Genomic DNA, 20,579 nt, shown 5'->3' with positions numbered 1-20,579 from the left:
TGTCACTTTTATATTTGAAGGGGGAAGTAACAGACCTTGGCAACTGGCGGCCGTTGACCATGCTGTGTGTAGATTACAAGCTACTTGCAAAGGTTTTAGCAGACCGGTTGCGCACAGCCCTTCCCTACGTCGTCCATGAGGATCAGACGTGCGGGGTAGAGGGCCACTCTATTAGATGGAACCTACAGTTAATCAGGGACTCCATCGCTTGGTTTGAAGATAGAGGACTGCCTTTAATGGTAGCAGCGCTAGATCAGGCGAAAGCCTTTGATCGCGTGAATAGATCATTTTTATTCAGAGTGTTAGGTCGATTAGGATTTGGGGAGAAGTTCATAGGATGGATTCGTACATTATATGTCGGAGCGGGGTGCTGAGTTAGTGTAAATAGTCACTTGGGTGACGTTTTTGACCTCTCGTCTGGGGTCAGGCAGGGGTGCCCACTCTCGGCTCTCCTCTTCGTTCTGTACATGGAGCCTCTGGAGGCTGCCATTAGGGCAGACACAGGGGTGGAAGGCTTGTTGATCCCTGGAAGTGGTGGGCTGCGTGTTAAGATGACGCAGTACGCCGACGACACTTCCTTGCTGCTGTGCAAGGACTCGTGCCTGACAAGGTCCCTTGCAATCTTTGGGGATTTCACCCGAGCGTCGGGAGCGGTTCTGAACCATGCAAAGTCTTCCGTCAAGTTTTTCGGAAGATGGCGCGGTAGAACGGATGTGCCCGGGGGGTTATCTCTCTGTGAGGGGGCCCTGAGGATTCTTTGACACCTCCGGCTCAGCGACGCTAAACTGGAACATGCGTATCGCAGTGGTACAGAGGAAGCTAGCAATGTGGAAGGCTAGGTATTTGTCTTTTATGGGCAAAGTCCTGGTCCTAAAGGTGGATGTGTTGCCGTCTCTTTTGTATTTGGCGTACATCTACCCATTGCCGGCTTGTCTGAGGAGGCCTCTAGTGAGGCTTGTGTTTCAGTTCATGTGGAGTGGCAGGTGCGAGTGGGTCGCCAGGGCACGAATGCTCTGTCCCATCGGGGAGGGAGGTAGGGGGGTACCACATTTCCCCCTCAAGCTGGACACAATTTTTGTTTCTTTCTTGTTAACGGAGCTTGCTCATCCAGTGATACACCCGTCCGGTTACCTGTGGGTGTTTTTCTGGTATCAGGCGAGAAGCGTAATGGTGTGGTCTAATACGGGTCCTCGGGCGGAACAGCTGCCGTGGCACTTTGGTCATGCGGCCAAGTGGCTGCGTGCGCACCCTGAGGTTGAAGTTGCCCGAGTAGGTTTAGATCACGCACCTGTACGAGTAGGTCAGAAAGGCCTGTAGTGGGCATCTCGGAAGTGGTCTGGGAGGGAGTGCAGGCGCGGGGTCTGGACAACAGGCTCAAGGACCTGAATTGGTTGAGCCTCCATAAGTGCTTGCCGGTACGTTCCATCATGTACCGGTATAGTTTGGTGCAATCCCCCACCTGTCCAAGATCCTCTTGTGCTTTTACACCTGCATTGTTTGCTGTTTGGGGTTTTAGGCTGGGTTTCTGTACAGCACTTTGAGATATCAGCTGATGTACGAAGGGCTATATAAATACATTTGATTTGATTTGATTTGATTTGATTTGGCAGGGAGGAGACTGTGCGCCATGTCTTTTGGGACTGTGCCTTTGCCGGGTACGTTCCATCATGTACCGGTATAGTTTGGTGCAATCCCCCACCTGTCCAAGATCCTCTTGTGCTTTTACACCTGCATTGTTTGCTGTTTGGGGTTTTAGGCTGGGTTTCTGTACAGCACTTTGAGATATCAGCTGATGTACGAAGGGCTATATAAATAAATTTGATTTGATTTGATTTGTGGCAGGGAGGAGACTGTGCGCCATGTCTTTTGGGACTGTGCCTTTGCCGGAGTAGTATGGGCTAGGGCACGGGTGTTGTTAGGTTTGGTAAGGGGGGATTTTGTATTGATGTGGGCCAGGTTAGAGAGAGGTGTAGGGAGAGCGAGAGGGACGGATAGGGACAGGTTTCTGCTCTGGCTTCTCATGAGTCTCTTTAAACGGGGGCTGTGGGAAGCCAGGCAGAACATGGTGAAGACAGGGAGAGATTGGGGGGTGGAAGGGAAAGTGAGGAGGGTGGAAGGAGATTTGAGGGGGAGGATGAAGAGGGAGGAGAGGAAGTGGGGGCAGCATGCTGCTCGGGAGAGGTGGAAGGGGGGTTTAGGGCTGGGTGTCATTTAGATTTGTAAGGGGATAGATTAGGGACGGGGAGATAGGGAAAGGTAGTTTGTAGGGTGACGGGGAGGGAAGATGCTCCCCTGAGGTTTTGTTTGGTGTTTTTGTTTAGTTAAATTAGTTAAATTAAAATACCATTATTTGAGTATGTATGAAAATTATGAGTTGTAAAGAATGAATGGTATTGAAGATAATAAATTATTTTTTATTAAAAAAAAATAAAAAATAGTCTGTTTCGGTTTTCATGTTACGTTTATTGTTTTTGTATTGTTCGTGTTTATTCGGTTATTAAACATGTATCAAAATTACCACGCTGCATTTTGGTCCGACTCCCCTTCACCGCAAGAAAACCGTGACACAGCTTCTTTCTCCGGTGCTACCCGTTCCAGGGTTAGGATTTTCAACAGGACTTGAAAATGAGCCGAAGCTGAGAGGATCACCAAAACTAAAAGTATTTTGGTTTCAGTGCATTTTCTTTAAAAAATGTCATGTAAAAAAAAAATTATGTATATAGCCTATCAATGTGTAGGCATACTGTGTAATAAAATCGATAGTTAAATAAAAGGTTAACTAAAATAAATGACTGTGTACTAGAAACATGAATGTGTTTTTGCAGAGCACACGTCTGTGGAGATCAGTAGACAAAGGGCTGGACAACAAGTCACACCAAAAAAGTGCATGGTTGCCAAGAAAGCGGTTAGTTTTGCTAGATTCTTATAATGTGTACGGAGTCACTTTTAATTCTTAATTGATCTAACGTTTCTATCATAGGCCACTGTAATTGATGGGGGCTCAGGGCGGTACCATTCTGCTCATCTGATGTAGGTGCACATGGTTCAGATTCAAACTTTGAAGACCGAGATTGAGTCATTGAACGACAATAGAACTTGACCAACTGCTCACCAGACACAGCCAGGGCCGTCCCGACCGTTATGCTGTTCTGCTATTCCAAGGATGTGTGTAACCAAAGAGATACTACGAGTGGACACAGAATACCAACTGGGATGGATCCGCAGGCAAATGTGGTTTACAAGTGAACCTACGGGTGTTCATCATTAATACTGTGTCTCAAAAGTGTCTGTCCTTGACTGATGCAACCTGAAAAAGCATTAAAGACAGAGTTAATGAGTACTTGAGGTCACTGAGAAAGTCTGGACATGACCTGCTCTCCCTTATGTAAGGAATTAGGCTCTTTACCACGTTTACAACAGTATGTACTGTAGACTATATTTATTTGTCAGACTGTACAGTAGCCTAATAAACAAATGCAGGCGGCTTCTATTAAAAATGCTTTAAATGCTTTGTTATCCAAATGTTTAAAGTGAGTGTGGGCGACCTCATGCAACCTCAAAATGCCAGATAAAGCATATACTGTACAGCACTGTATTTCTTCAGCATCTTTATGCTTTCATTAATAATATTATGATTTTTAAAAAAATCTAAATTACGAATTACTATGGGAATAAATATTACTGAATGACAGAAATATTGGAAAAAAATAGGCTAATGAATGGAAATGTATTGTTGCTTACTGGAAAATACTCTTTCGCGGTCACAACACGGTCACAACTACAGATTGCCCCTTTAAGTCTATCAAAAGTGTGCGAGTTTGAGCATGTGTCCATTAGGCCTATGGATAATTTTTTTCATCAACATGATTTGGATTGAGCAATAAAAGCCCCACTTTTATTCCATAGGCTGGGATCCGCACTATGCAGCTGTTGCAAGAGTGCATATTTCACTGGCTGTCCACTGGTTTTGAAAACAAAGATTGATAGGCAGCTTAAGCTTCTTCAATTCAACCATTATTGTGTTCAAATACACATTGTGAACAGCCATCCACAACAACCACAATCCGTAAGGCGCAAATACTGTAGCTAAAAATGAGAGCAGCAGTGTAATTCACAATCACATCAATGTGCTATGTAGTGATCAATAATAAGTGATATCCATATCGCCGTAGACTCCACCACTGCTGTCATCCTTACCTCCAAGTGTTTATTCAAGTTGGATAATCTTTGGATGCCGACAGCAGTCGCACCACTGGAAGACATGGCTTGGACTGTAGCCTACAAAAGCCTATTCCTGCTCTTTTCCCGCGAATCATCAAACACATTGGGTTTATCATCATAGTGGTCTCTCGCTTAGGTGGAACAAACTTAAACTTGCACCTTTTTCAATCCTGATTTGAATGTCATTGAGAAAAGTGTCAACAATTTTTTTTCTTCTCCCAAACCTCCTTTCCGAATGTCAAAGTAATCCTCTAGTTTTTCAAAAGTATCTAATCTGATTACAAGATTTTTGTAATCCATTACTCCCCAATCCTGCTCACGCATAAGAGGGAGGCTTGTGCTACAGCTGCTGCCACATACACAGATCAAATACACCGCTGGAACGCTGACTAAGCTGTTGACATGCCCTAACAATTCTAGATTGCACGGAAAACCAGGTATTTTTAAAATCGCATATGCAAACTTCGGTTATGAGTTTACGCTCATTAGTAGTCATACTTCCTTCTGCCATAATCAGTTTAATGTTGCATTATTCATGTGCATGTAAACATACTCATCGTTTCCCCCATATGCATTTAGCAGCGGCAATGTATAATGTAGATGTATGGATGTAGGTCCCAGGAATGTAAGCCCCAGCAATTTCCCTTATGCAAAACCATCTAAGACTCAGATCATACAAAATAATGTTACAATTACATCTAAACTGTTTTAAATCGGAATTTGATCTATGGCCTTAATAATATTGGGTCAAATGACATTCATTAGGCCTGTGATTCATTATTCATTACAGCTAAATAATTGAATGTATTCAATTTATAGTTTAGTTCCAAAGGGACATTAAAAAAAAGCACTTTGAAGCTCATTTCTGAAGCTTCTATCGCGCAATAGGTCTACACACCATAGAAATACAATTGCTTTTACACAGCATACTACGATTCCCAGAGTGCATTTCAATTCCCAGGGTGCTAGGGCTGCTCGCTGGCTACTGTTAGCAGGCCCAGACAAACTCTTACCTTGTCGACTGTAGGAATTCATCGTAGGGTACCACTCCTGGGAAGCGAAACTGATGAAGAGGATGAGGACAATGGCCTCAGTACTCCTCTTGGGGGTGTAAGATGAACACCATCCGCCGTCCGGCTGGATGGACACTGCGAGGAAGACTATGATGAAAGGGGGGGGGGGGCTCAAGGGCTCATTCTAGACAAAGCAGCTTTCAGGGTTTGCCGTTGGCTTGCTTCTTCACTCCCGTGAATTCAACCTGTCAAGGGCACATGAACACACAAGTTTGAGTGAGGTTGGTCATATGTGGACCAAGTATGCTCCCATTAAATAAATACTATATAGGCATATTACGTCACATATAATGCACCTGTACAAGCCATTGTACAGTGCCTTCAGAAAGTATTCAGAACCCTTGACTTTTTCCGGATTTTGTTACGTTACAGCCTTATTCTAAAATAGATTAACGTTTAATGAACGTTTAATGAAACTATGTTGGTAACCGGTTGTATAAAAGTGATAATGCCCTCGAAGCCGGTGTTTGGAGGATATAATTGCACGGTTTGCCATCCCTCGACCTTGTCTCGGGCCTAACAGCCGTGCCAATAAATCCACATTTATAAAAAATAAAAAATACAGTTAACAGTGCATTTCAGAGCAAAAACCAAGCCATGTGGTCAAAATAATTGTACGTAGAGCTCAGAGAAAGGATTGTGTCGAGGCAAAGATCTGGCGAAGAAGGGTACCAAAAAATGTATCTGCAGCATTGAAGGTCCCCAAGAACACAGTGGCATCCATCATTCTTAAATGGAAGAAGTTTGGAACCACCAACACTCTTCCTAGAGCTGGCCACCTGGCCAAACTGAGTAATCAGGGGAGAAGGGCCTGGTCAAGGAGGTGACCAAGAACCCGATTGTCACTCTGACAGAGCCTCAGAGTTCCTCTGTGGAGATGGGAGAACCTTCCAAATGGACAACCATCTCTGCAGCACTCCACCAATCAGGCCTTTATGGTAGAGTGGCCAGACGGAAGCCACTCCTCAGTAAAAAGCACATGACAGCCCACATGGAGTTTGCCAAAAGTCACCTAAAGACTCTCAAATAATGAGAAACAAGATTCTCTGGTCTGATGAAACCAAGATTGAACTCTTTGGCCTGAATGCAAATAGTCACGTCTGGAAGAAACCTGCACCATCCCTACGGGGAAGCATGGTGGTGGCAGCATCATGCTGTGGGGATGTTTTTCAGCAGCAGGAACTGGGAGATTAGTCAGGATCGAGGGAAAGATGAACGGAGCAAAGTACAGAGAGATCTTGATGAAAACCTGCTCCAGAGTGCTCAGGACCTCAGATTGGGGTAAAGGTTTACCTTCCAACAAGACAACAACCCTAAGCACACAGCAAAGACAACGCAGTGGCTTCAGGACAAGTCTCTGAATGTCCTTGAGTGGCCCAGCCAGAGCCCGGACTTGTACCTGATCGAACATCTCTGGAGAGACCTGAAAATAGCTGTGCAGCAACGCTCCCCATCCAACCTGACAGAGCTTGAGAGGATCTGCAGAGAAGACTGGGAGAAACTCCCCAAATACAGGTGTGCCAAGCTTGTGCGTCATACCCAAGAAGACTCTAGGCTGTAATCGCCGCCAAAGGTGCTTCACCAAAGTACTGAATAAAGGGTCTGAATACTTATGTAAATGTGATGTTTTTTATGTTTAATAAATTAGCAAAAAATAAATGAATTAAAAACTGTTTTTGTGTTGTCATTATGGAGCATTGTGTGTAAATTGATGAGGGGGAAAAAACAATTTAATCAATTTTAGAATAAGGCTGTAATGTAACAAAATGAGGAAAAAGTCAATGCACTGTATATGTGCAGACTGTCTCTCTTTCAGTCCTGTAGAATATTAGATATCATCCTGTACAAAAATAGTCAGTCTCAATTCTAACAGATTCTTCACTACAAGGGCAGTTTGGGTTACACATGCTAACAATGAGATCGCCTCCAGTCCTTCCCAGTACACAAGGTGCCTAAAAGGTGCCAATGCTGTCCACAGGCTAGGGCAAACAATGAGACAGTGACAGACTCACATACAGGCAGTTACACCCACACGCACACACTGCCCTCCTCAGTAGAGAGAGAGGTACTTAACAATGAAAAGGTCAGGCCTGTAATTTAACCACAGAAATAATAACAGCCAAATATGGCCTTCATTGGAGTAGGTTAATAACTTATTCAGAAGACTGGGCCTGGGCAAAACCCTAGGCCTCGGCTGCAAAAGCAGCATCAAAGTCTGTCTTACAGCTATTGTACAGCACAATATTGTCATCACCTCCGACATTCTAAACAACAGTGTTTACTTTCCGGTGTCAACGATGCACATTAGTTCCATTGCTTTGGTGAGGCTACCCAACACATTGTCTCAATCTACCCCCTCTGCTCCAATGTAATAGTCCAACCTGTCAAACAAGACACCATTCAGTTGTCTTCACTCGCTATTTGACACACAACACATAATTTCCACTCTTTCTGGCATGGCACACATCCCTAAAAACAATACACATCTGAGCAACACTCAACACTCTCAGGCTGCCCTCCGATTCGCCATACACCCCCACCCCGAAGTGGTGTGCACTTTAATGGATTTACAAGGAATGGACAGGTGTGAGCAATATGGTTAAACACATGCTTATACCAATCCAATGGTTCGAAATCAATGAGGGAGCGTGAACAAGTGGACACTTGGCTAAGTAGGGTAGAGATTTGGACTGCAGCCCTTGAACTGGAACATCTGCCCTTCTGTTTCCTCAATGCAAAAGGGTTCCAAGGTCAAGCAATTATTTGACGCCAAATGAAAATCAGATTTGTGTTCAGGAGGGAGAAAACGTTTAGAAACGAGGAGGTAACAACTGAACTTGTGCAATAGGAACACAGATGGTTCATTTACAAAAGACTCTGCTATGGAATGTGCCCTACTTGGTTTGATACCACTCAGGAGGATCGAGTCAAAAAGACTTACTACAGTCTGTGCTGACGAGATCTCCTCAGTGTACGTGTGCATGCGTGCGCGTGTAATAACATATGGCCTGGAGGGATCCAGTGACATAATACTCAAAGTGACAATCAGGTAAGGGGGAGTGTTGGCTTCTCGTCGGTTCTGCCCCACCATGAGAGATTTCCCAACGCACGTTTGCACTGCTATAGTCACCCCAGACATATTTTCTAAATCAGGGGAAGTTGGGGTCTGTCGCATGTAAATGTCGTAACACAGAAATGTCAAACCAAAGCCATATCATGTTGAGCATTTGTGAATAGACTAGGGTTCTTGACAAACAAGGTCATTATTTTACTGTAAAAGGCTAATTTGTTCTTAATGACTAACCTGGCTAAATGAAGGTTAAATAAAATTGTCAAAACTCCATTGACGGCTCATATCAACATGACTACTCATATCAATATACATGAATGATTGAGTGAACTAATAATTACCTTGCTAATCTGTCTTAACATCATCTTAAAGGCCCAGTGCAGTCAAAAACATGATTTGCCTGTGTTTTAGATATTTCCACACTATGAGGTTGGAATAATACTGTGAAATTGTGAAAATTATGATAATGCCCTTTTAGTGTAAGAGATATTTAAAAAGAACGCCTGAAATTTCAGCCCATTTTGGTGAGATGGAGTTTATCACCAGGCGGTAAATGAGTTAATAGACCAACAAGAAAGAGTTCCAAACCTCTCTGCCAATAACCGCTAGTGTTCAGCTTTGCAGCTTTTTTAATTGAAAACAATCACAGTAAGGTATTTAATTGTTACCCAGAAATGATTTGATATTAAGAGCAAACCGGCTGCATTGCACCTTATTCATGTTCCCAGTTGTAGGCCCTTTTGACCGACCGATTGGATAAGAAGTGCACATCAACAATATACAGGTCTGAAAATGTCTACTCGCTTGACAGAAATGTGTCTCTTGCAGCCAATAAAGGAATTCATTTCCCCAGTGCTCCAAACTGTACCGAAGGTAATCATGTCTGCATAAAAATAACATGGGGTCGAGATTGCCAGTGGTAAACAACAATTAGGGCCGTGCGGCGCGCAAAATTAATCACTGAAATGTACTTCTGGTGTTCCACAGTTACTGCCTGCCTCTCGGGCCTAATTGAGTATGAATAATTCACTCAGGGACCACAATTAACGGTAGTGTATGTACATGCCTGCACGTATGTATCGGAAAAATTACGCGATGGCGGCTAGACACATTATTGTGTTTTTGTTGTGGTTGGAGTTTTTCTTCCATTTATTGACAGAGGCTGCTCCTGAAAGTTTTAGTTAAGGCAGGTGATGGCTGGGGTGGAGTGGAATGGGGGGGGTTGGAGGCTTGGATAGCAACAGGTGAGCGTTTAGGGTGCAAAGCCCCTCCTCAAAAATATTGTCTGGTGTGAGGACCATGGTTGTCTGAACTCATTGGTGCTGATGGCAGGGCACTTGGGAGACAACAGGGGAGAGGAAAGGGAGAGAAGGGAAGGCGGGAGAAAGTGGAGCCTGGCTGTGCTGAGAGGAAAGTGACACCTTATCTGACATGACAGAACCCTCCCCGTGTTGACACAATACTCGCTGCTGCATGCTCATGTTCTCCAGAGAAAAGAGAGACGAGCCGTAGCCCGCAGGTTACACATCAATCAACAGTTAAAAAAAAGAAGAGGACAGGCACAAGCACAGACAATCGCTGGGATATTGCTCAGTGTGATGTTGGAGTTCTCGTAGGGGCAGGGAGTGTGGTATGTGTTGGCTAGGAGAGCGTGGGGGCTGGGGAGAATCGTATCTCAAAACTGAATAGGTAGAAGTCTTGACCCTTTCCATGTGTAATAGACAGCAATGCCTCAAAACTGACAGTTCTGTCAAAAAGTAAAACATTCTCAACAGTTGACAAGAACAAAACAGCCCTTGGAAATCCAACTGACTTCCCAGCTAAGGATTTGGTCCGACGTTAGGCAGTAAACTCTACATGCACTTATTTCAAGTTATTATACTAAATGTCTGCCAAATATTTGATGGTGGAATGCAAACAGAGGTAACAAAAATATTATTCCATGTTCTCAACAAAGCTTCCTGTAATCCACAAGTCTGAGATGAGACAATTAAAACTACATTAACATTCAACTCTGGCACTGTACTATAATTGGTGCTGTTCACAGACTAAACTACACTTCGCATTAGGCTTTCTGCCATTTTGTTAGCTACAAGTGCCCTGACACCGATGTCTGTCAGCTTTAAAGCTTAGAACTGTCAAACTTTGTGAACAACAGACCCTTCTACACAAGAGCTATCATTTAGATTTCTTATCTAGGCCTTGTATAGAAGTCTAATGTGGTGAAGACACTGTCATTTAAACAACGAGCGGGTCTAATCCTGAATGCTGATTGGTTAAAACCACATTCCAGCCGGTGTCTATTCCAAAAGTTGCCCCCGGCTAAATCTATGATGTTAAAATATCTATTTAATATGTTCCATCTGAATGTGCAATCCACCGTCCATTCAGCCCAGCCATGCAATTTATAAACTTGATCTCCACTATAAAAAGCAGCCAGTATGGCAATGGAACATTTAGAATGAACGACTGGGTCGCGTCCATAGATACAGAACAAAAAGACTGAACGACTGGGTCGCGTCTCTAGTAACCCTTGATTGGTGTCGGGACTAAATCTTGTGGAAGGATGAAATAGTATGAATACATTTATCAAATTAACATTTTAATGAAACTATGTCAATCATTATTTGAATATGTTGGTAACCCGTTGTATAAAAGTGATAATGCCCTCGAAGCCGGTGTTTGGAGGATATATTTGCAGACCTCGACCTCGTCTCGGGCCTAACAACACCCGTGCCAATATATCCTCATAACACCGGCTTCGAGGGCATAATCACTTAAATATGGCTTTGTGGGCTTGAATTGTTAGTTGCCGAGATTTGATGTTTTGAGGTTATTCTGTTGTTGAACTTTTACATTCGCTGTATCCATTATGCTGCATATACAGTGCAATCGGAAAGTATTCAGACCCTTTGACTTTTTCCACATTTTGTTACGTTACAACCTTATTCCACAATTGATTCAATCATTTTTCTCTCTCAACACACAATACCCCATAATGACAAAGTGAAAACAGTTTTTTTAATGTTGGCAAATGTATTAAAAGTAACTAAATGAAATACCTTATTTACATAAGTATTCAGACGCTTTGTTATTAGACTCGAAATTGAGCTCAGGTACATCCTGTTTCCATTGGTCACCCTTGAGATGTTTCTACAACTGCCTATATAAAAGGTCCCACAGTTGACAGGACATATAAGAGCAAAAACCAAGCCATGAGGTCGAAGGAATTGTCTGTAGGGCGCCGAGACAGGATTGTGTCAAGGCACAAATCTGGGGAAGGGTACCAAAACATTTCTGCAGCATTGAAGGTCCCCAAGAACACAGTGGCCTCCATCATTATTAAAAGGAAGAAGTTTGGAACCACCAACACTCTTCCTAGAGCTGGCCACCCGGCCAAACTGATCAAATGGGGGAGAAGGGCCTTGGTTAGGGAGGTGACCAAGAACCCGATGGTCACTCTGACAAAGCTCTAGTTCCTCTGTGGAGATGGGAGAACCTTCCAGAAGGGCAACCATCTCTGCAGCACTCCACCAATCAGGCCTTTATGGTAGAATGGCCAGACTGAAGCCACTCCTCAGTAAAAGCACATGACAGCCCACATGGAGTTTGCCAAAAGGCGCCTAAAGGACTCTCAGACCATGAGAAACTAGATTCTCTGGTCTGATGAAACCAAGATTGAACTGAATGCCAAGCATGAATGCCAAGCATAAATGCCAAGTCACGTCTGGAGGAAGCCTGAAAGCATCCCTACGGTGAAGCATGGTGGTGTTAGCATCATGCTGTGAGGATTTTTTTCAGTGGCAGGGACTGGGAGACTAGTCAGGATCGAGGGAAAGATGAACGGAGCAAAGTACAAAGAGATCTTTGTTGAAAACCTGCTCCAGAGCACTCCGGACCTCAGACTGGGGCGAAGGTTCACCTTCCAACAGGACATCAACAATAAGTACACAGCCAAAACAATGCAGGAGTGGCTTTGGGACAAGTCTATGAATGCCCTTCAGTGGCCCAGCCAGAGCCCGGACTTGAACCTGATCGAACATCTCTGGAGAGACCTGAAAATAGCTGTGCAGCAACGCTCCCCATCCAACCTGACAGAGCTTGAGAGGATCTGCAGAGAAAACTGGGAGAAACTCCCCAAATACAGGTGTGCCATGCTTGTAGCGTCATACCCAAGAAGACTCTAGGCTGTAATCGCCACCAAAGGTGCTTCACCAAAGTACTGAATAAAGGGTCTGAATACTTATGTAAATGTGATGTTTTTTATGTTTAATAAATTAGCAAAAATAAAGGAATTAAAAACTGTTTTTGTTTTGTCATTATGGGGCATTGTGTGTAAATTGATGAGGGGAAAAAACAATTTAATCAATTTTAGAATAAGGCTGTAATGTAACAAAATGAGGAAAAAGTCAATGCATTGTATATGTGCAGACTGTCTCTCTTTCAGTCCTGTAGAATATTAGATATCATCCTGTACAAAAATAGTCAGTCTCAATTCTAACAGATTCTTCACTACAAGGACAGTTTGGGTTACACATGCTAACAATGAGATCGCCTCCAGTAGCTGTGCAACGACACTCCCCATCCAACCTCACTTAACTTAAGAGGATCTGCAAAGAAGAAAGGGAGAAACTCCCCAAATACAGGTGTGCCAAGCTTGTAGAATCATACCCAAGAAGACTCAAGGCTGTAATCACTGCCAAAGGTCCTTCAACAAAGTACTCAGTAAAGGGTCTGAATAATTATGTTAATGTGGTATTTCCGTTTCTATTATTTTATCAAATGAACGGTTTTTGCTTTGTTATTATGGGGTATTGTGTGTAGATTGATGAGGGGAAAAAATATATTCAATCAATTTTAGAATAAGGCTGTAACGTAACAAAATGTGGAAAAAGTCAAAGCGTCTGAATACTTTCCGAATGCACTGTATGCAGTCATTTCTCTCAAACGTTGCCTTGCAATCTTATACTGCAGGGTTTACTTTCTGATTTTCTAGTTGCTGATCAACCATGTGGTAAAACAAACATTACAGCATAAAATAATGAATCCCCAAAATAATATAAGCACATAACAGGTAGTGATCGGGGAGGGGGATTTGATACAGTTCTCCATATATGATATATCGTATTGTATTGGCAATATCGCAATATTATTTTTGTGATGGTTGGCGCAAGTAATTATCCTTCATAGCTTGTTCTCCATCTTCGTTTTAAATAGGGAGCCAATTAAAAAAAATTCAGCACTTTTATTTCTATGACTGAACAAAACCTGTCTTCTCATGGCTCTCTCTTGTTCCTCTGCAGCAGATATATATATGGTGAGCAATATGTTTGGAATCGCAATAAAATCTCAATATCAAATCGTAATATATATAGAATCGTGAGAATTGCAATACATATCTTATTGGCACCTAAGTTTTGTGATAATATCGTATCGTGAGGTCCCTGGCAATTCCCAGAACTAATAATAGGCCTACTCATTAGTCCGTGTCTAGTTAAGGTTGAATCAGCTTTTTTAGTACAGTGAAGGACTAACTGTCAAACAAAGATAAGTTTGCATTCAATCCTATTCTATCTTTAGGGGACAGCAACGCTGCTAGACATCTGGTTAATAAAATAACATCTTATCCAGTTCTATAAATGTTAGCAGCAGTTAAACATCTCTTTCAACAGTGCAGTACTATGTCAGAAATGTGCTATTTTAGTTTACAAGTTCGGCTCACTGGAGAAGAAAATACTTGGAAATGTAAATTCCGTCATGTGTAGGCTAAGTTCTCGTCCAAGCCTCAGCATTGAGTGGTTACTTACTCAACATTGACAATAAACTCTGCTCCGCGTGTCGCTATAGTGGGAACCCTGACACCCCGCCTTGTGCCGCGGCCACAAAAGCCAGTCAATTTTCAGCCAGAGAAAAAGCAGGAAGTGAACACTTTCCCTGCCAACTACCGAGCATTCTAAAATGACATCCGTGTCAACTTGCCCTCTCTTCCACCATTTTACAATCACTTTCTTTCACTGTTTCTCCTTTTTTCTCCTACCTTCCCTCCGCAATGTCATTAACCTGTTCTCTGCCATTCTCAAACTCACGGTACCACACTCACTCCATCATTCTTCCTCAATTTCTTCACATCTCCATAGTCGTTGCAGCACTTTAACAAGCAGTAGAATGAGGGAGAACGAGGCAAACTCTGTTTACTGTGCCCCGCTGGTGAGGCGTAGGCGTCATGTCACCTTGTCTCCCTGACATTAATGGACCATTAGCATTCATTAGAGCGACAACGTCAACAAACAAGACCGTTCTAATTGACAACTCTGCATAATTACCAATTCTTGGGGACTTTTTTAAATCGTCTGGAACAGGCCAAATAAACAACAGCCTGGATTGAGTTCCGAGCCGCTCAATGGGATGCTAAACTGTTTGTTAATAGGGCTGAGGGGGCAATGGGTGCAGGAGGGTGAAGCCAGGGCTATTCTCAGAGCCCCCGGCACAATGGTCTGAGAACCCTTCTATTGGCTGAGTCCTGTTCAGTGGGGAGAAAACATTTTAAAATAGACTGAAACGGGGAGTTACTAACTGAATGTATCTAATAGGTTCATTTTTGTTTTCTGTTGCAAAACATTTGAAAAGTTTGCTATGATGTACACTACTGAACAGGACCCTGGTATCAAAGCACGTCCTGTGAAATCAGATTAATCTGGCCAGGTGTTGTTACGGAAAATACACATAAGATTTCAAAAATAGAGTACAAAAAATATTGCACCACCTCTCTTAATTAAAACGTACCATACAATACAGCACACGTGTTGACTGTTTGACTAAGCATATGAGGAATGTATGTGTTTTATTCTTCATATAGCATATATATCATTAATTTATACAGTAAGTCCAAAAATTAATGTAGCAATTATGGATTCTGGCTTTAAACAGATTTTTATTCTCAGCAGTAGAAAACTTGGGTTGTTACACCATTCAGTCCCATTCCCTGAGATCGAGTTGTCATTAAGGAGCGGTCCTCTGTCAGTGCCAAGTTCTTGAAAGGCTGCTATGACCTTCTTCCTGTGAGGATTGGAATTTACGAGTCAGGAACGCCAGTCCTTGAGAACTGGAATGTGGAAAAAATAGCTTCAGCTAGACGCTAGGCGCAAGAGCACAGATTAGAGCTTGTATGTTTACTACTTAACTTGAGGCCTCTGGAAAAATCTCAATTGCATTTCCTTGATTCCTCATGTCCTCTCTCCTCGCCTCCTTCTCAAAACATATTTGATAGGAAGGTCAGAAGGCCTTCCCCTTTGACCTTCTCATCCAAAGGATTTTGGGAAGGAGGCGAGGAAAGAGAATGAGATGAATAAAGGCAATGCAATTGTGATTCTCCCTCTGACTCCAGTTGAGCTAACCCTGATTCACTGATGTCACCTCCTCACCTCATATATGAACTCAAACACAGACATAGGTCTACAAATACCATACCAACACATAACCCCAATAAGTAAAGTTCAACACATGCAAAAACCAACAAACTCTGACATGCACATTTGAACAATCACTAACAACATCATAACATGATTAATAAGGAACAGTGAATATTCTACTAATTACACAAACTACTCAATCCCATGTATATGCAATAGCAATGCATATAGCCTGCAAAACAAGTATTGAAATGCTGTAAAGTTAAAGCTGCAATATGAAACTTTTTGGGGGAACAGACCAAATTCACATAGAAGTGTGAGTTATAGATCTGTCAGTCTCACTGAAAGCAAGCCTAAGAAGCAGTATATATGTTCTATGTACGGCATTTCTATGCTTCCCGTTTTTAAGTTTCGTTTTTGCATCTTTTACACCAGCATCAAACAGCTGAAAATACAATATTTTTGGTTATTAAACATATATTTCACAGCTGTTTAGATGGTACAATGATTCTCTACACTTTACATTGCTTGTTTTATCACAAACTGAAATTGGGCGAACTATTAGAATTTTATGGAGGAGCGATTTCTGCATATTGCGCCTTTAATACAATGTTACAGGTTTAAGAGAAACTTAAAGGGGCAATTTGCAGTTCAAACACCAACAAACACCAACATATAAAATTATGGAGTAGCCTTCCACAAAGCACAAGCAAATTTTTAAGCAAATATGACATCTATGCCATAGAAAATTCTGTCAATTACTGATCTACTAATTGAAGTAAACAAGATGCCACTGAGTAGCGTAAATCAATGTGAACAGCAGGATTTGTTAAATGTCACCTGAAAACATTGTGGGGAATCCGATATGGTAAATAAGGTTCACCCTCTCTGAATTGTTCAGTGAGGTCTTTCTCTTACATATGATTAAGAAAATATCCCAAAGTTGGATTTCATAACCTTATTCATCAGGTAGTAAGCGCCGAGCTCTGCTGACAGAGTGGTGCCGCTTTCTCACAGCGACTTTTGAGGATTTTACATGTTGTGTGATCTGTTCTTTTAATTTGTAGTCTATGACATTTCACATTTAGATATGATAATTTGGTAACACTTTACATGATACCCAGTGCTAAAACACATTATGACACGGTCATAGCCAGGTCATAACAGCTGTCATAACACTATCCTGACCCATATATTTACACCTGCAGTGACATATATTGCGTTGTTTTAGGACACCTACCTAAGTCTCAAAACCCACATTTATTCAAATGTGTTTATTCCCTGCCAAGAAGTTTCCTTTCGTTGGAAAGTTTGTTTCTTAAGTCCGTTGTTGTTGTTGAATTCTGTTAACGGTCATGTTTTTTTCCATTATATTTTAAATAACTTGCAGAAAATACACTTTATGACACTGTCATGAAGCATTATGGCCATCCTGTGTAACTTTACTACTTTACTTGGACTAAGAAAATACACTTTATGACACTGTCAAGAAGCATTATGACCATCATAATCATATAAGCCAGATAGGCATATCATGTACATGCCCTTATGTCATCAGTCAAAAAGAGGGTGTCCTGCTCCTGAAATCTGCTCATTTTAGTCATCAGCAACAAAGTATTTTGTTAGGTGCATGTCTGACATCAATTTGTGGGCAATGATCTTTTAATATGGTTAGTTTCAGAAAATGGTATATAACATAAACATACTCTAAACAAGTAACCATAAAATAACTATTGTGGTAGGTTTTGATTCTCTTATGTAGGTGTCATAACCAGCCATGAAATTATGCAATATGCTGTATGTCACAACAGGTTTAAATACAGTGCACTTGGAAAGTATTCAGACCCCTTGACTTTTTCCACATTTTTTACGTTACAGCCTTATTCTAAAATGCATGATAGTTTTTCCCATCATCAATCTACGCACAATACACCATAATGACAAAGCAAAAACAGGTTAACAGAAATGTTTGCAAAAAAACCACTGAAATATCAAATTTACATAAGTATTCAGACCCTTTACTCAGTAATTTTTTGAAGCACCTTTGGCAGCGATTACAGCCTCGAGTCCTTGACACACCTGTACTTGAGGAGATACTCCCATGCATCTCTGTCAAGGTTGGATGGGGAGCGTCGCTACACAGCTATTTTCAGGTCTCTCCAGAGATGCTCAATCAAGTCCGGGCTCTGGCTGGGCCACTCATGGACATTCAGAGACTTGTCCCAAAGCCACTCCTGCGTTGTTTTGGCTGTGTGCTTAGGGACGTTGTCCTGTTGGAAGGTGAACCTTCGCCCCAGTCTGAGGTCCTGACCACTCTGCAGCAGGTTTTCATCAAGGATCTCTCTGTACTTTGCTCCGTTCATCTTTACCCTCAATCCTGACTAGTCTCCCAGTCCCTGCCGCTGAAAAACATACACACAGCATGATGCTGCCACCACCATGCTTCACCGTAGGGATGGTGCCAGGTTCCCTCTAGACATGAGGCTTGGCATGCAGGGCTGAGAGTCCTTTAGGTGCCTTTTGGCAAACTCCAATCGGGCTGTCATGTGCCTTTTACTGAGGAGTGGACTCAGTCTTGCCACTCTACCATAAAGGTCGGTTTGGTGGAGTGCTGCAGAGATGATTGTCCTTCTGGAAGGTTCTCCCATCTCCATAGAGGAACTCTGGAGCTTTGCCAGAGTGACCATTGGGTTCTTGGTCACCTCCCTGACCAAAGCCCTTCTCCCCAGATTGTTCAGTTTGGCTGGGGCGGCCAGCTCTAGGAAGAGTCTTGGTGGTTCCAAACTTCTTCCATTTAAGATTGATGGAGGCCATTTCTTTCTTGGGGTCATTTTTTTGTTACCCTTTCCCAGATCTGTGCCTCGACACAATCCGTCTCTGAGCTCTACGGACCATTCCTTCGACCTCCTGGCTCGGTTTTTGCTGACATGCACGGTCCACAGTGGGACCTTATATAGACAGGTGTGTGCCTTTCCAAATCATGTCCAATCAATTGAATTTACCACAGGTGGACTCCAATCAGGTTATAGAAACATCTCAAGGATGATCAACAGAAACAGGATACACCTGAGCTCAATTTCTAGTCTCATAGTAAAGGGTCAAAATACTTATGTTAATAAGGTGTTTCAGTTTTTGATACATTTGCAAAAAAATATATACAAACCTGTTTTTCGCTTTGTCTTTATGGGGTATTGTGTGTAGATTGATGAGACATTTTAGTTTAATCCGTTTTAGAATAGGGCTGCAAACGTAACAAAATGTGGAAAAAGTCCACGGGTCTGAATACTTTCCCGAATGCACTTTATATGTGTCATGACAGTGTTATGACACTCCGAATTAGAGAAGAAAGAGTTCAACAGCTAGCCTTTCAGCATCCAGCCTAGCTGACGCAATGCTATTTTCCATATTTTTTACTACTTTTTTCTGTGGCTTTATTTTACTCATTCGTCAAAAAAAATGCGTTTATGATTGGACACCCTCTAATTAGCAACCAATACCAACTCAGCTTTAAAAATTGACTTGCGAATTAACTCCATTAACTACATGAAATGACATACAGGATTTCACCGGCTACAGGTAAAAAAAAAAAAAAACACTAAACAAAACGAATTCACACAAAAGTAAAGCGCAATAGTGTAAATTTGTAACATGCATAATCAGCGATAACCCAATGATCTTATTTCAACTAGTTACACACTGGTGTGCTCAAGTGAAGTATGTAACAGTTGTTGTGTTCGTGGAATCTTACAGGACTAACGTTACATGTTTATCCGATTTGAGTATTGGACCACGGAGATCACTGTATTGCTTCAAAATATCGCCCGTGTAAGTAATGTAGCTCCTCATGAAATACATTATGACATTAAGATGTTATCTGACATTAGGATGCTTACACACCCACCACTTTCCAAAGATATGTAACTAGGCGATACTTGATTTGAAAAAGAAAGTCAAAACCATAGCTACCAAGAAATAGACCGCGATAACAACTTCACCTCGGTATAGAGTTGCAAATTATATCAAATCAAGCAAAGATGGTTTAAATTGTCCAATCTCACAACTGCTGTATCAGATTGTCGTGTTTGTGTAAAAGAAAGCTACCTGAACAAACGCCCTCCTGAATGTTGTGATTTCTATCCAGGCTCCGTATGCAGCAGCCCGACTCTATCGAACATGTAGAATTTAGGACCCGTTGGAGAAAACGCCAGTGAGAGAGTCATTCACAGATTCCGCCATACTGGATTTTGACTAGCCAATAAATCACGTGTCGTGCGCTATACCTCAGTGGTCGCGCTCTCTTGCATTTCCTTAGGAGGCGGGTTCACCGAATGATGTTTGTCGGCTTGTTTGACACTGGAGTAACTTCATGTTGCCACAGAATGCTGTTCAGGGTTGAGTAGCTTGCTTTCGGAGTGTAATCTGTAACAGTTACTAGTTACCTGTCCAACATTGTAATTAGTAACGTCATTTTTTAGGATTACCCAAATTACTTCCAATTACTATCCCCTCAAAAAGCATGGATACGCTACACGACAAATTCCTCATTTCGTTGCCTACTCGGGACGCCGGTCCGTGAGCGAGTTTAATGTGAGCGGTTCGAGAGATGCAATATGAGGGTGATCACCAATAGCCAATGAGAGCTCGCAAGAGAAGCCAGCGAGATGACGAAGTTGTTTCGCATCACCCAGAATGTGTAGATTGGAGAAGGAGCGATGACTAGGGACAACTACTAGTATGCACTACTAGTATGCGTTTGTGCTTGCCAAAGTGTCAAGTTATTACAGCTCTGACGTTCACAAGCAAGCA

General features: G+C 42.3%; 1 protein-coding gene across 1 annotated transcript in view; it reads right to left on the bottom strand.

The window, feature by feature from the left end:
• The window catches only part of hdac4 (histone deacetylase 4), a 291,374-nt gene extending 270,999 nt beyond the window's left edge, over positions 1–20,375 (bottom strand). Inside the window, exons 1-2 of the mRNA XM_065000848.1 lie at positions 19,875–20,375; positions 5,235–5,479 (exon numbers count right to left, since the gene is read on the bottom strand). Of these exons, the coding sequence (XP_064856920.1) occupies positions 5,235–5,256 (22 nt within the window). The 5' untranslated portion in view covers positions 5,257–5,479; positions 19,875–20,375. The remainder of the gene's footprint in view (positions 1–5,234; positions 5,480–19,874) is intronic.
• Positions 20,376–20,579: the final 204 nt, after the last annotated feature.

The sequence above is a fragment of the Oncorhynchus nerka genome, linkage group LG1 (assembly GCF_034236695.1).
Source record: "Oncorhynchus nerka isolate Pitt River linkage group LG1, Oner_Uvic_2.0, whole genome shotgun sequence".
Taxonomy (NCBI): Eukaryota; Metazoa; Chordata; class Actinopteri; order Salmoniformes; family Salmonidae; genus Oncorhynchus; species Oncorhynchus nerka.
Note: the sequence above shows the minus strand (reverse complement) of the source record. Positions and strands in the feature narration are given on the sequence as shown.